The sequence below is a fragment of the Mirounga angustirostris genome, unplaced genomic scaffold (assembly GCF_029215605.1).
Source record: "Mirounga angustirostris isolate CCGP_5_RB_7025 unplaced genomic scaffold, mMirAng1.0.hap1 SCAF_2, whole genome shotgun sequence".
NCBI classification, from domain to species: domain Eukaryota; kingdom Metazoa; phylum Chordata; class Mammalia; order Carnivora; family Phocidae; genus Mirounga; species Mirounga angustirostris.
In genome coordinates, this window is record NW_026991710.1 from 115,085,132 (window position 1) to 115,101,912 (window position 16,781).

The 16,781-nt window shown below is 39.2% G+C and overlaps 1 protein-coding gene across 3 annotated transcripts; it reads right to left on the reverse strand.

Moving 5' to 3' along the window:
- Positions 1 to 219: 219 nt before the first annotated feature.
- On the reverse strand, positions 220 to 13,880 carry PCDH18 (protocadherin 18). 3 transcript variants are annotated; one of them, XM_064585072.1, is made up of 5 exons: positions 11,499 to 13,880; positions 10,879 to 11,414; positions 9,986 to 10,074; positions 9,733 to 9,896; positions 220 to 2,190 (listed from the first exon to the last, which is right to left on the reverse strand). In XM_064585072.1, exons 1-5 carry the CDS (start codon positions 13,363 to 13,365, stop codon positions 1,523 to 1,525), a joined length of 3,324 nt encoding a protein of 1,107 aa, XP_064441142.1. In that variant the 5' UTR covers positions 13,366 to 13,880; the 3' UTR covers positions 220 to 1,522. The 3 variants fall into 3 exon arrangements, with proteins under 3 accessions (XP_064441142.1, XP_045736398.1, XP_045736399.1); XM_045880442.3 differs by having other exon boundaries at positions 10,879 to 13,879; XM_045880443.3 differs by having other exon boundaries at positions 9,986 to 10,071; positions 10,879 to 13,878.
- Between the last annotated feature and the right edge of the window lie 2,901 nt (positions 13,881 to 16,781).

Consider the following 16,781-nt stretch of genomic DNA (forward strand, 5'->3'; position numbering starts at 1 on the left):
CAAATGCATTTAAATTCTTTAATCTACTGGGAATATGGTAGACTTCTTTCATTCCCATTACAGGCCTCAAATTCATGCCTTTTCCATTGTGTTTTTCTTGTTTGCCAAGCCAGCTGAATGTTCCCTCTTTATCATTCAAAACTCAAAACTGAATTATCCTCTCATGAAGGATATACTTCATGCAAAGCTTTTGAACATATATGTAGAACAGGACTCTGATTTATGGACAGTTCTTTAGCTTTACTTTAATTTTCCTTTTATTTTCATTGACAGCAAAATTTTCTGGAGAGTACAATCAAGATAGTGTATTCATAGAAATAACATTAATAGAAGCTTGGTCATAAATGAAAACAGTCATAATAAAGATCTCCTTTACCAAAGCATTCCACACAGAGAGATAACAGCACTATAATTAAAGAATTTGTTGTTTGTCACACAACAAATACAACAGAATTGCAATAACAAAATCATAATTTTATAAATGGTCTTATACTAAAAATAAAAGCAAAATATGAGATCATGCACTGGAGACAAAGGCTAAAAGTGAATAGTTATAGCAAAAACATTGCAGAAGATAAAAATGTTCAAGTATTGTGAGAAGAGAGGGAAGATTCAAATAAAACAGTTTCAGAATAAATCAATTACATTTACGACCCTAGGAGGGACACCGACATAATGGTTTTCATCCACTAATACTTTCTGCTGTTAGAATGCATACTGTTACCCATTTAAAGGACAGATTCCATTTCCTTGGAGCGTGTCTACTGTTAGTTACAAGGATGGAATGAAATCCATTGTTTACCTTGATTGCAAATAGACAGTAATACTTCAGGAGAAATATTCTCAAGAAAGGGCCAGTGTGACGCCCCAGAATAGTAGGGCCCTGGGGGTTAGGAAGCATGGACTCTAGCCCTAGTTTCATCATTGTCTGTGAAAGGTACTTCCCAGTCCTAAAATGAAATTTCACCTCATGTTTCAATCTTGCTGTAATTGAACTAGCGGAACTAGCAGAGAGCAGTAAAAATAATGATAATAATAAAATAGTTTAATATTTTTACTGATGCTTAATTTTATTTTTTAAGCATTGAAAAAAGAAACCGGATCACTTAACGAAACTAAGAATCGTATAATGCTCTAGTGGGGTTGTTCCTACAGCATAGCAATTTCTTCCCCAACATAACTAATCTACACAGTGCCTTTATACTTTGTGGTTCACTACTACATCCTATTTGAACAGTGGCTAGTTTCTACATGATTAGGAAAGACATGTTTGTCACGGGAGTAAAAAAATAAAATTTGTCTGTTAAATTACACATAAATATAAGGTACAAATGTATTTTTAAAATACAGATTAAAATAATCACACTTGCATTGTGTACATACGAAAATACAGTATTTAATATTCAATATACACAGACACATTTATGATAAATGCAACTATTTGGCGATGCCGGTTCTTCCAGGGTTTTCTCTGTTCCCTATTTCCACATATATGGAAACAAAACTGCTTCGCGACAGTCTCCTAGCTCTGGCGGACATCTTGAAGCAGTTTGTTAATCTCAGCCACTAGCTCACTGGCATCCATGAGTTCGTGTTTCCCGTCGTTGAGGTGGTTGAGCACATTGTCAAAATCATCTTCTTCATAATTTTCGGGGATCTCCTCCATGGCCGGCAGCCATTTCGAAGAAGGCTGCACGCTGGAGTGAGTTCCAAGTGGGGGGCCAGGGCTGGTGGTGGGACTCTGAAAATGTGCACTGGCTGCCCAGGCGGCCACGCCTTGCGGGTAACCCACCGTCTTGGCTGGCAAAGGTCCCTTGCGGCGCTCCAGGGAGTTGGACCGATCCGCCTCGCTGCACTCAGGGTAGGTGTCCAGGGAAGGGGGTAGGAGGCGCTGGAACACGCTGCTCATTTCCGAGAGCAGAGAGGATGTGCTGGTATCCCCCGAGTCCTCCTCGTTTGGGGAGTCCTTCCCAAAGGTGGAAAAACTCTTCTTCTTCTCACCTGCATCTGCAGGCTGGGCGTCCTCCTCAAGACTCTGATGCGGATGCTGCTGCTGGGGTTGCGCTGGGAACTCCTCGCCCGGAATGAACATGTTGCTGCGATAGTCGGAGGATGGCGAGGGCAGCGGTGGCATCCAGCACTGGTCAGAGTGTCCCAGGACCCTGCACTCCTCCGTGCAAAGCCTCATAGCTACGCCAAGGGAAAAACAGGGATCCATGATCATACTTAGCATAACTCAAAATGATAGAAAAAAAATGTAATTTCATTTTTTTAAAAAATAGAACGAGACAGTTTTAAACTAGGGCCACCATACTTACCCGTTATTTTACACAGTAAATGGACTACACTTATGGATTTAATTTGAGTATCAGTTTTATGGACTTTTTTTTTTTTTTTCCTGTTTATCAAATAAGGAAAGGAGGGTTATGACTCACACACTTCTCAGGAATGTTATTTCTGTTACTCAGGTAATGAGAAAATGGTTTTATAACTTATACATGAGGATGACTGAAAAAGAGCAAAGGTATGGGCGATGAAATATTTGCCGAACATAAATTCTCAAAAACCCAGGGCTGTAAGGTGAAATCCATAATTTTAGAATGCCGCCAGATAATTTTTGAGTAATACCTATGAGTAGCTTTCTAGATGTTGAGGTCTACCTAACTTTACCTTTAGTGGAAGCATTGGAAATATAATAAGCTGTCAGGTCATTATCCTTATTAATCTCTCTCCAAAGTATTCTGGATTTATTGATTTGTTACTTAAAATAGCAGTGCAAATTATCCTCAACTAATTAATTAATCCATTGGTTATCTCTTCCAGTTGTTATAATGCCCTATTGGAATGTGAGTGGCCACACTCATAGAAAATAATAGATGATATTAGAAAAGCAGAAAATAAAGAGGAGAACAATTTCTAAATTTGCCAAATACAATAACTACACTACATAACAACAAAGGAATGCAAAAATGTAAAATATACTCCACAAACCATCTATCTCTTTCAGTGACAACATGGTCTGTTTGGTATAATGATCTTATTTTAGAGCAAGTGATAGAATGCAGAAAATGCAAAGTAATTATCTTACATTTGAATGAAAACTGGATTGATATCAACCATTCCTATCTATTCAGAGCTAATTCTCTAGATCTGGCCACTGAGGAAAGACCTCTCTTCTTCCCAAGTTATTGCGAAAAGGGATGATTCTTGAACAATGTCGAATCCTTTATAAGGGGAAGCAAGTAGTCTATTGTATTTATTGCTGTAACCCCAGAACCAGGTAAAGTGTCTGCATAGAATAAGCATTCACTATATATTTTCTAAACATCAGAAAAATGCAAATCAAAACCAAAATGAGATATTACTTCAAATCTGTCAGGATGGCTGTTATATTAAAACAACAACAACAACAAAAAAAAACAAGTGTTGGCAAATGTGGAGAAATTAGAATACTTGTACACTGTTGCTAAGAACACAAAGTGGTGCAGCCACTATGGAAAACAATATGGAAATCCCCCCCCCCCCAAAATATAACTACCATAGGGGCACCTGGGTGGCTCAGTCGGTTAAGCGGCTGCCTTCAGCTTAGGTCATGATCCCAGGGTCCTGGATTTGAGCACCATGTCGGGCTCCTTGCTCGGCGGAGAGCCTGCTTCTCCCTCTCCCTCTGCCTGCCTGCCGCTCCCCCTGCTTGTGCTCTCTCTCTCACTCACTATCTCTCTCTCTGTGTCAAATAAATAAAATCTGAAAATATATATATATGTATAAAAATATAGAGAGAGACATATAACTACCATATTATCCAGCAATTCCACTTCTGGGTATTTATTCAAAAGAATTGAAATCAGGATCTCAAAGAGATATTAGCACTCCCCTGTTCCCTGCAGCACTATTCACAATAGCCAGATGTGAAAACAACCTGAATGCCCACCAACAGATGAATGGATAGAGAAAATGTAGTATATGCATACAATGGAATATTATTTAGCCTTAAAATAGGAAGAAAAGTCTCCATTATGTGAGAACATGGATGAACTTTGAGGACATTATACTTAGTGAAGTAAGCCAGGACAAATACTGCATGATCCTATGTATATAAGGTATCTAAAATGAACAAACTCATAGAATCCAAGAGTGGAATGGTGGTTGCTAGAAGGTGTGTGTGTGCAGGGAGTTGAGGAAATGGGGCACTGCTCATCAATGGGCATCAAGTTTTGGTTAAGCAAGATGAGTAAGTTCTGGAGATCTGCTATACAACATTGTACCTATGGTTAACAATACTGTATTGTACAATTAAAAATCTGTTAAGAGGGTAGATCTCATGTTCAGTGTTCTTATGCAATAAAATAACATTTTTAAAAATATTTAGATACAAAAAAAGGATAGTGAAGAGTAACTGTTTCTTTTCAGAAAAAGAAAAATGGGGCACCTGGGTGGCTCAGTCTGTTAAGTGTCCAACTCTTGATTTCAGCTCAGGTCATGATCTCAGGATTGTGAGATTGAGCCCCGTGTCAGGTTCCATGCCCAGCTTAAGATTCTCTCTCTCTCACTGCTTCTCCCTCTACCCCCACCCTCCATCCCTCTCTTAAAAAAAAAAAAAAAAGGAGAAATGGAGGAATTTGTTGAAAGGTGTAGAAGTCACTGCCCTTCATCACTTAAACTTTGAAGATAGTTCAGTTTTATACCTCATCAACTCTGGACCTCAGTTTTTAATAGAGAAGGGGTTAATCTGAGGAACAAAAATGATAGCAAGTATACCGGGTGAGAACAAAAGTCTGATTGGCAGGAAAGCTAAAAATACAAAGAAAGTAGGGAAAATACAGAGGTAGCGTTGAGTGTTAACTGTGGGTAAGACAAAGGGCAAATACTGGGAATCCTTGTGTACTTTTGCTGTGAAGAAAGGCTAAGTTTAAATAAGGATGGATGATTTAAGAATAAAAGCATGCTTAGATGTACTGACTTCATGCATTATTACTGCTTGGAAATATTTACCAAGTATTGCTCATCATTTAATGTGGACAAAACCAAAAGGAGTCGAAAGTAACTAGAATGCCTTAATAGCAATGAGGTTTTCTCAGCAGTGAAATAATTCTCAAAGTGGTAATGAAGTTTTTTCCCTAATTCCCTGGGTCTCTGAAAATGGAAAAGAGATCTGTCTATCTTGTCTTACACACATCCTGTTAGACGGAAGGAAAACAGATCTGATGACACCTTTCATTTGTTTTCCGGCCTTTAACTCTGTGGGAAGGACTTAATTGTTTGATTGATTGTTTGATAGGCTTTGTTTTCTTTTAATATTTAATGACAGGAGGAAAAAAAATGAAAAATTACATAGGCTTTTAAGAATCCTGCATATGATCAATTTTCTAGAGACCTGAATATAATGAACATATAACCAAAAATACAATCTGGATGATTAAAATGATGGCACATGTTCAAAAGTAATTTGGTTACAGGAATTTTTAAAACAGGGAATGCCATTTTACAACTTTGCAGTAAATAAGTGGAGCTTTAATTATAAAATAATAAATTAACATACAATTTTTCAAATTCATAAAGTAGGAAATATTGATGAAGAAAAGCTAATGGAGAGAAGGTTGGGAAAAATTAATAGAGATGGGGGGCAGTGGCACAGAATAAGGCATTTCTGTTTCATTGATATTTTCAAACTTTTCCCTGGAGACTCAACTATTTAAAAACATTCTCAGTGTACACGTAATTCAGTGCCACAGAGGTTTCATACCACAACCAATAAGTTAGAACTTATTGGCAAGTGGTGCATGTGGTTAATCTCTCTGTCTCTTCTTGAAAGTGGCCAGGTGGTTAGATTTCCTCTGGGAGGGGGAGGCTATGAGGAAGCAGAGACCTCTTCTTTCCCACCATATGACTATCAATTTTGTGACTGTACTATACTTTATAGGTAGACCCTAAGGTAAGAAGAAGAAATAAAAAACCTGGGCCTAACGTCTATCAAGCCATTAGTTACAGAGTAACCAATCGGTTATGTCTTCAGAGCCTGCCATATGTCACGTGAGATGATAGCTCCCTGTCCTCAAATGGTTTCCGATCCAGTTCTGAGTCAAGTGTAACAAATGAAGCCCTAAATGCCCAGTTAAAGTGCCAGGCTATATGATGCTGAAGGCATGTCAAAAAAAGAGAAAAAGAGGGAAAGTGGAGGCTGCAGTAGTTAAAGGAAGAGGAACTTGAAACAATTTTGAGAGATGAACAGGACTCAGATGGACACAGTGATGAGAAGCCAGATCTTTTTCAGGAAGAAAGGCAACATGAGCAAAGCACCGGTGTGTTATGTGAAGAGATGGCTCTGCCTATTGCAAAAGACACAAAAAAAGCCAAAATGGAGATTTAATAAGCTAGGAGTGGATTTTATCGGCCGTGGAATGCCAAGGGAAGTAGTTTTATTAGGTGTTGCTGGGCCACAAAAGTCAATTAGTGATTTTGAACCAAAAAATTGTCAATTAAAATGTTCTGAAAAAGCTGTTCGAGCTGCATAAAAGAAATACTTGACAAAGGGAGGAAGTGCTAGAGAGTGAATATCAGCTTGTGTGCGGGTACAGTAAACCAGCCGTGGAAGAAAGGCCAGAACTGGGATACCAGCCATGACAGTGGACAGAACATGGAATTGAAGAGAAATGTTTGAGTTAAGTAATCACAGATGGCAGATTAATGAAAAGTGGAATGAGCTCAATAAAGGAGTATCACAAGAAACAAAATCAAACGCCTTTATAAATCATTCTGGTGCAGCTGATAGATTGGGAAAATGGAAATTTTGCAGGAATATGTGTAGCACTGTAGTTCAAAGTTGAATGAGTAAGGAAGAAAGTATGTTGACAAACATGAGCTAACAGACAAAAATGCTTGCTGATTTTACTGCTCAGAATGCAGGATATTTCTGTGGGAATTAATAGAATGAATGACCAGAAATGACCTTGTTGGCAGGCAATGCAACATAACATAATCTATATTTGATCACAGTTTAGTGCAGAAAAATAGTTGGAATAAGACACTTAAGTCCTAAAAATATACATGCTTTTGAAAACTGCCCTGATTCTGTTAATGGAATTCAGATGTGGACTTGCATTTTTTTTTTTTTTTTCTACTTGGGCTATTTCCTGGGAATATAAGTTTATAAAGCACAAGTTTTATACCATAACGTGCTGGCAGAAGCTGCCAGAATGAATAATAAACCAGAAAATGGTTGAAGTATCATCAGAATGATGGTCATAATTAAAGGACGGTTATCTCTGTATAGATTCTCAATATGCACATTTCTTTCCATACTAGCCAGACATGAATAAAGCTTAAAATACTTTATAAATCACTGGTAATATCCCGGTGCTCTATGCCACCAGAATGCTTTCCCCACATGGAGGCAAGTAGCCAGTAAGAAAGAAATGTATCTATTGTAAAACACCACCATAAACCTACAATATAGCTTTCCTGCTACACACCTAGATTAAGTATGGTTGTGTAAATATGGAATTTTTTAAAGGACTATCTATATAGTAAGTGGTGTTATTACTGATAATATAAAAGTGAACCTCTAACTTTGCAAAGAAATGTTAACTTATAAGGAGTCTAAAGCCACTCACAAAGCAAGACTCACTATTACCTAGACTTTATATCTACTCATTGTTTCCTCAATAGCTTTATTAGCATTTTTTAACGTAATCATTAGATAACTCTTCTGCCATGAGCATATCTGGTCTTGGTAGCTTTGAAAGAGTGAAAGAGAAGTCTTGCCTTTTTCTAAAACAGGTTAGCTGTTACAATTATGCAATTTCAGAATTAAAAAGGATTTTAGGCATCATTTAGGCCCCCAAATGGAAAGGTTATCTAAATAGGGAAAGTTCTTTTCCCTTTAACTATGCCAATAAATTAACATTTCAATGAATAGACTCTGTACAATTTAAAAAATAACATTATAATATTGATGTTATGCCCATTATACTACTTTTCTGTTTTATGAAATAATGTAATTTAGGAAATCACATTATCCAAAATTGGGGACCAATATTCCAAATTAGAGTTCCATCAGTATCATTGAATCATAGAAATTTAGCCAGACGGTTCTTTCATTCCATTGGTAAAAATAATAAAAGTGACTCTCTTTGAGCAAGTTTTCTGAGGCTGTATATATCCCACTAGATTTTCAGAGATTTATTTTCTTCCTTTAAATAGGGAGTCTACGAATAAAACAAAGAAACAAAGACACTACTGTGCAAATACTGGTTCTCGTGTACACTTAGCCCTCAATGTTACTAGAAGTCCTTTCCACACGTTCATCCTGCCAGAGATGCAGTATCTAGTATTGTCATATCATAAGGAAATAGGCAGCATTCAATCATTTCATAGACGGTAGTGAGGCTTAAAGAACATGAGAACAAATACATCACTAAACTTATCTTTTTAAAAAAACTGTTGCTTTAAGTTAGTGTTTAAGAGTGTGGGGATTGGTTCAAATACCACCTCTACCATGCATAAACTGCCTGATTTGGGACACGTTTTTTAACCTTTATAAGCTTCAGTTTTCAAACCTAAACAAAAACAACAACAACAACAACAACAAAACCAAGACCACTACCCTACTACCACCCCATTACTAATTCCTATGTCTGTCAAAGTGTTCGGAGACAGAATGCGGGTACCGACGTCCTCACGGGGCCTGGGTAATTGCCAGGACCCTGTTGGTTACTACCGGGGGCAACTACTAGAACCTTCTGTGCAGTGCTTTTGCCTGCATTTCCGTGGCTCTCTGAAGCTGCCCCGCGACTATTTCCTAAGCTCTCTTACTTATCTGTGTTTAGAAAATGGATGTTTGATGGAACTCAAACGGGTCATAGTTTTGTTCTGCCTTTCTTTCATTTGTCAAATGGCAGTCATTGGATCAACATTCCCTGGAATTTAGAAACATAAGTAGCCAAAGCAACATTTATGTGTTCCTACGAGTTGATTTAATATTACAGTCTCTAGGAACAGGGTTGTTACAGTGATGTAGTCGGGATTTACCCAGTTGGTTCACAAGGTTTCTACTGCACAACTAGAGAGGGGGACTCTAAGGAAAATGTGGCTCATAACTTACTAGGATCTCCTCCATGTAGCTATGTACTTATAAACTCCCCTCTTTAACTCCAGTTCTTTTCCACTACAGTGCAGATAGAAAATGAAAGGTGGCAAAAATATTCTATGCTTACCACCTAAAAGATGCATTCTTTGTCCTATTTTTGGTGATAGAAGTGGACCATTTCCTAGTGTATTTTAATCTCTGATTCTGTGAGTTGGTTCCCATCACAGGAAATTTGCGTCCTCCAAATTATAGTCTAGTTCACCACGAGGCACCAAAACAGGCTGTTTGAATAACAACAACCACCCAGTAATTTCATAAAGAGTTGCTCAAGAGTGTCCTGTGGCAGTCCTGTGGATGGGGCAGGAAGAGGAAAGAAGTGGTGTGGTTTTCTATCCTCCTCTCCCCACTCCTTCCTTCTTGTCCTGCTAGGCTCTCTTGCTTACTCCTTCTCTATCACCTGCTTCATATGAATTCTAAGAAAATGATTCTGAAAGTGTGCCAGGTCATGTTCATTGCTAATAGCGTACAGATGACAGATAACTTCCGTGCAAAGGACAAAGAAAAATCTAAGCATGGGAGAGACTGTTCACTTCATTGGTGGAGCAGATCTGAAAATAAGGATTTACCATCTATCACTACCCTCTTACCTGCTGGAATTCTTCCATCTGTAAGAAACAGGTCACTGAATCCTTCACCCAGCAGCCTATCTATTGGTGAATCTCGCCCCAAATCATAATCACTGTCTCCTGCTTCACTGTCACCACGGCCACTGTCTTTCAAGCTAAATTTGTCCATGTCTTGGAGGGCATATCTAGAAAGATGAATCAGAGAAAGTATGGTTCTTACTTGTCAGCATTCATGTCAGTGGGACTCAATAGGTAGCAGGAAGATAATTCATACCTATAGCTCCTGGAATATTTGTTTCCTCGAAAACTTGGCCTTGGCTGATATTGCCCCTGGTGAAGCATTGAAAGAAGCTGGGAGACCTGCTGGAAACCAAATAGACAGAACTGATTTCTGGAAACAAACCCCCAAATACTCACAAGCTTTAAGCAAGGAAAAACAGTTGCTCACTATTTCATCCTAATTAGTTGAACATGTTATCTCTGGTTTAAAGATTTATACATGCTGGAATGTGGCAGACTACGCAGCCAGCCACCACACGTAACTGAATCTATCCCAGAGAGATTTGAATGATCTCATACACTGACTTTTTCTTTTGGAAAGAGAACTCCTTGATAAATAACAGATTGATTTCCTTTATTTTTTCAGTTCGGATTAAAGTGATCAGTTACAAAATATGTGGAAAATGTTGTAAAATACAACATTCGAACACATGCAGCTAAAATCACGTCAGGAAAATTTCAAAAGTTGAACAAATGTGACATGAATTCAGATGGCATTCTGGAGGCCTCAGTTATTTTGTTTGTTTGTTTGTTTTGTTTTTTTGGGTAGGAACCACAACTATGAGAATAAAACAAGTCCTTTTATTTTTGGCTTCCAGTATCTTAATCTGGGAAGTAAGGGTATTCTAATTAGTCATTTGGGAGCTTCACATTTATTTTTCAATATTCTACATAATACATGCAAGCAAATTCTTTAAGAAAAACAAAATAGCCCGCTAAGGTATGAATACTTGCTACATACACGTAATCCAACTTGTATCCTATTTAATTTGAATATTGTTAATCTCGTTTACTTCTTAATGGAAACATTTAAGAACTAACACATACACAACTTCTGAACACTAACAGCTGACTTGCTCAGTGAATTGGAGCAGGGTATGATCTTACCTCAACAGCAGGAGTGGCATGGGTGAGTTCTAATGAGAAACTCTCTGGCACGTGGTTGGATGAGATTGTCACCAAACTGTTGAGGGACTGGTGACTGTGGTGACTCTGCCGGCTGCCCATCTGCCCTCTTTCCAAGGTGGGAGACGAAGATGGAGACGATCTGTGATGAGATCTGATGGGCAGAGTGCCATTCATGGTCGGCACCAGTGTAATGTCCCCTTTGTGAATCTGCCTGGATGGCCTTTTTGGGTGGTGCTGGTAAGTGGACTCTGCTACCCTGCAGTTGTAGGATCTGGTGTCTTTCTTTTCTCGGTTACACCTAGTTGCAAACAGCACCATAATAACCAACAACACTGCACAAATTGCCCCTAAGGAAATAATTATAATCATGGAGACATCCAAAGATGCCTGGCTTACTGAGGTCATTGCTGTGCTCGTCACTGACTCTGCATATTCAAAGATCATACACTTCAGAAGGACTTTGGTATGCAGCTGAGGATTGCCTTTGTCCTGGATGATGACCGAGAGCTCCCATTCTGTGTAGGAAACAGATTCCATGCTCACGTTGGTATGGATGTCACATGATCGTGGATCAATTAAAAAGATATTCTCCTCATTACCTGCTACGATGGAGCAACTGAGTTCAGCATTCACACCAGAGTCTCTGTCAATTGCCCTTATTCTCGTGACATGAAAGCCACTTTCGGCCCCTTTGGGTATGGAGATTTCTGCAGTATTATTGCGCAGCGCAGGCCCTATTACCACAGGGACGTTGTCATTTTCATCAATGATGGTGAGCACAACTGTGGTATTGCTTGCTAGTTGCTTTGGACTTCCTCCATCTCTCGCTTCAACCACAAAAGTGATCTGACTCACTTCCTCATGATCAAAGATTCTGAGGGCATAGATGGCTCCATTAGATGGGTCAATGGTTACATATGTAGTTATGGAACTTCCCAGGATAAAACTCTCCAAAATGGTATATGTAACCTGGCCGTTTTCTCCAAGATCGGGATCTGTGGCTGTAACAGTGGTGATATATGCCCCTGGCGAGTTATTCTCTGAGATTGCAAATTCATATCGACTTCTCTGGAAGTGGGGTGGATTGTCATTTATATCATTGATCTGAACAGTAAAATGTTTTACTGTAGAAAGACTGGGTGTCCCCTTGTCCTCAGCGATTACGGTCAAACTGTATTCAGATCTCTTTTCTCTATCCAGTGTGGCATTCGTCAAGATTAAATAATTGTTTTCGTAAGTCTTCTGAAGTTTAAAGTGACCATGTCCATGAAGCTTACAAACTATTTCTCCATTCAGCCCAGAATCCTTGTCCTGAACCCTGACCAAAGCAACAAATGTGTCAATAGGATCCCCTTCAAAGATATAAGATATTTCTTCTTTTCCGGGGGACATGAGGTTTATGTTAATTTCAGGCTTATTGTCATTAACATCCACAACCTTAATTATAATTTTGCAATGAGCTGGGATTGAATTTGGACCCAAATCTTGAGCCTGAACATCAATCTCATAGGATTTGGTGATTTCATAATCCACTTGCTTGAAAAGAGTCAAATGTCCTCTTTCTGAATCGATTTTAAAAGTCTCTATAATTTTGGGAGACACATGACTGCTGAAGGAATATACAATTTTCCCATTAGCGCCCTCATCTGGATCAGTGGCATTCAGATCAAGGAGCAAAGTGCCAACAGGGGAGTTTTCTAAGAGTTGTATTATATAAGACTGCTGCTCAAAAGCAGGGCTGTTGTCATTGGAGTCGGAAATGCTTATTTTTAGTAGGGATGAGCCAGACCTCTGAGGCACCCCCATGTCTGAAGCAGTGAGCTGAAGCTCATAGCTTGACTTCAGCTCCCGATCCAGCTCTCTGACCACTATGAGTTCTGCATACTTGGCTCCATCCGTCCTGGTCCGAACCTCAATATTAAAAAAATCATTGGCAGAGAGAGAGTACGTGTGGAGGGAATTTTCCCCAACATCTGGATCAAATGCACTGTCCAGAGGGATGCGAGTCCCAACTGCTGCACTCTCAGATATCTCAATAGGTATGACAGATCTTGAGAACTGGGGAGAATTGTCATTAATATCCAGCACTTCGACTTCAATATGGAAAAGCTGCAGATGCTCAGTGGGTAGAGTGATCACATCAAACTCTATGGAACAGTTCAAGTTTTTCTGGCATAGTTGTTCACGGTCGATTTTAGCCCCTATGCTGATTTCTCCGTTATCCTCATTTACTACAAGGAGAGGAGAATTTCCCCTTTGCATGGCTCGAAAGCGAACGGTGGAAGGATTAGGTAGCTTAACTAAAACATCAGCCACATCCTCTGATAGTCTTGCAATTACGGATCCAACCCTCTGCTCCTCATAAATCCTGTATTTCAAATTCTTGCCCAGTACATCATAGCTGAAAGATAGCATCAGGAGTGCAAAAACAAATCTAAAGTGCATTTTAGCATTCATTTGGCACATCGGTCAGTTTAGGAGATTCCTCACACAGACCAAGTTAAAACAGCAAAGCAATTCCCTCAACTTCCTTTGGCAACTTAAAGCTAAGCTACATTTGGTACTTGAAACTTGAAATCGGCTCTTAATAATACAGCACAGCAATCAACAGCTCGCAAACTTTTGTTTTATACACACCGTGTCACGACTTCCAGATATTATTGGCGTCGAGTCCGATCCTTGCATTTGTTTGGCTGTCCTCTCTGCAGGCAGAGAAGAGTGTCACCTCCGCGTCTCCCCCCTCGCGTAGTCGGAATCCATCTATTGCAGGGTGCTGGCGGAGTCTGCAGTGAATCTTTCTCGCGCGGTTCTTTCTCCCTTTCTCTGCTCGGCTGCAGACTAAACACACCCGTGATTGCTGACTCCAGTCTAAAATCTGTACAACTTCACTTCAACTCAGACAAAGCTCTCTTGCCCGGCGTGTGTTGAATCGCTTCCAGCCAATCAGCGTCCTTCCAAATCAAAAGCTGATGGAGTCCCCAAAGCGAGGGCGGTCGAGAGTGGAGGGTGGAGAGGGAGAGAGACCAGCTAGGAGGAAGGCGGGGGCTGGGGGCGCGGCGGGGAGAGCAGGGAGGAGGGCTGGTGGGGGCTGCGGGAGGAGGCTGGGAGCCGCTCCTTCCCTGCTCCTCCCTTCCTCCTCCCTACTCCCCCTCCTCCTTTCAATCTACTGCATTCACTTTCTCTGAGCGTGCCACGACAAAGGGGAGACAAATTACAGAAGAAAAACTTCAAATCAACTTCTGGTCGCCTTTATTTATATGGCATTTTAAATTGTTCTGGTTTTCTTAATTGCCCTTTCTTCTTCCACAAACATGCAATCGTCTTGCTTTTCATAGTCTTTAAGTACTGGTTTAACTTAAAACACCTCTAAGTGCATTTTGTTGGTGAAGGCATTTAATACAATTTGAAAACTTGCTTCTAATTATGCTTCTCAGACCGCTTCCTTCCCCTCCCCCTCTGTAAATGCTTGGGTCTTTCTCCTGTGAGCACAAGCAGATTTTCTTGGAGGCCTGTTTGAAAGAACAGAACAAGTAAGGAGGTTTCATTTTCTGCTTTTCTTTCATCTTTATTCTTTGAAGATAAGAAAAGGGCTATTTTCCACTCTTGATTTCTCTTAATTAGCAAGATTTAAAGGAGCACCTTAGGATTTGAAACTAATTACCGATATAATTCTACCATAGAGCCCTTCTTTCTTCGAGTTGGGGCAAAATTGGCTATGATATTTCTTTGTCTTATACTTCAAAAAATCCTATTTACCTTGAGTAGAAGACATTGCATGCTTTAGTGTGCCAGGTGAGTCTTCACAACATATACTGGGGGGACGTGGACTCAATAGTTTACAAGTCAAATTTTTATAACATATGTATTATTTATGAAAGCACTTTTCAGATACGTATTTTGAGAACCCAAAGCTTGTTTACATTGAAGAATAAAATGCCTGAGCTGAAAATTGCATTTTGTGTGCATCAAAATGCTAGGAAATATCATGGGAGGCTTGTGTTCTAACCAGGTCACAGAAACTGATATGATATTCTTATTGGAAAATATGATTATTTATGATGTTCTTTCTGCTTTGCAATTCCTTTTAAGTTTATCATCATGGCTCTATTGCTGCCTTTTTTTTTTTCCCCCTTTGGTACCTCTTGCATTATTCCTCAGCTGTCTTCATCCACTTGCGGATTTGTTGTTTCACATAATCTCACTGTCACTATTTTCCATTTATTTTTCTCCCACTCTCTATTTTGCCCCCCCCCCCCGGAAACATATAAAAAAGGTAATTTTCTGATTTTTCCACTTTGCTTACTCTCAGCAGAGCTCAGCTAAAGTCACTAAGAAGGTTCCTTCCAAGAAAGAAAGCAGAGTAGTCTCAGTGTGAACGCTCCTTCTTTTTAGGCATTCAAAAGCATTTTATAAGCCATTGTCTTTTTCCTCCTCCAGAAACCAGGGCTGTGTGGCAAATTGTGCAGAATAGAAATGCCTATAATGAATGTATTTAGCACTGGGTCACGCTGATGAACATTCTGCCCCCATGAATAATACTGTTTTACAAGGTTGTAGCCTTTTCAAATTGCTGATCCCTAAACCCTATAGGCAAACTAGGGAAACTACCACAAGCAACAGGGACTTTAGAAATCCATAGCCATCTGGCCTAGATCTCTAACAATCTGAGCCAATAATTATATCAATTCAGGCTTTAGCGAACCCCTTCGCAAACACCAAAAGAGCAAAGAAAGGAATTAGTGACTATTCAAAGTTGGGGTGAGAATTCACAGTTAATCTAATTCCACAAGTTCTAGGAAAGTCTTCCTTGTGGATTTGATAAGTCTACCCCCAAAATCTCTAAGAGCAATGGACTTGATTACCTTAATGTAGAGGACATTTTTCTCTAATGCTTAAAAAGAAAAAAGTAAATTTAAAAATCTTTCTTTTATTTCTGACAATGAGTTTGAACAGACTTAATCATTGTCAAAATAGCTTCAGACCACCTTACTGAAATATGTAGAAGAGCTGTAAATTAATACATACTCATAAAGAATGTGTTTCTATGAATAAGTCTTTAAATAATTTGGAATTCTTTCATGGAGAATGGCTTGTTTTCACTTGTGATATCATCCTTATCAAATACCATTTCATGTTCAGCTTGTCAATCCCTCCCTGAGAAATTATATGTACCTACTTGATAGTATTGGGCTTTTAATTTCTCCTTAGTGTGCACTACTCTGTTTCTCAAACTCATTTTCAGAAAGTACAAAGTAGAAAATAAATCTTTCCTTTGCACTTTTGATTAGCTCCAGCAATTCAAAATGTCCTTATTTGGTAGCCCTGCAAAGAAAATACCAAAACAAACAAACAAACAAAAACCCTCTCTCATGTCATATGCCATGTGTGAAATGGTTTGTATTAGGGGACAATAACTGATAAATGTCTGTTAATTGTCATCTAATGGTGATTTGATTGAACATGCTCGGTCTTCTAGAATTTTACAAAGTCATGAATAAGTAGTCATGAAGAAGTTTAGACCCTCTAAAATTACTTTCAGCTACCCAGTGAAGGAGGATCGAATGCTCCTTAAAGTCCATCCACCTTCCGTAGGGCAGCCTTTGTTGACAAAGAAAGAGATGGCCGCACCTCTTGAGGCATTCTGAGTGATGTTACACAGGAGAGCAACATGCTCCTAACCACCTGGAAGAGAATCTTGGCTATTTCCATCCTGTAGTGTGTATTTTATCCACAAAGCTCCTTTTACCACTTTAGCCTAAGTTGGCTGAAAATTGCTAAACTAGAGAAAAGATACCCGTTGACATTGGCAATACATCCTGTCACCTCTAGTAATAGTTTTATTATGCCATTTATTTTGATTACTTTTGTTTTAAAGAAAATGA

Coding starts and splice junctions, on each gene's coding strand:
- PCDH18 (XM_045880442.3), bottom strand. CDS start 13,365: ATGTGCCAAATGAATGCTAAAATGCACTTTAGATTTGTTTTTGCACTC. Junction 10,075..10,878: donor ATGCCACTCCTGCTGTTGAG/GTAAGATCATAC, acceptor TTTGGTTTCCAG/CAGGTCTCCCAGCTTCTTTC. Junction 2,191..9,732: donor AGATGGAAGAATTCCAGCAG/GTAAGAGGGTAG, acceptor CCCTTGGCGTAG/CTATGAGGCTTTGCACGGAG.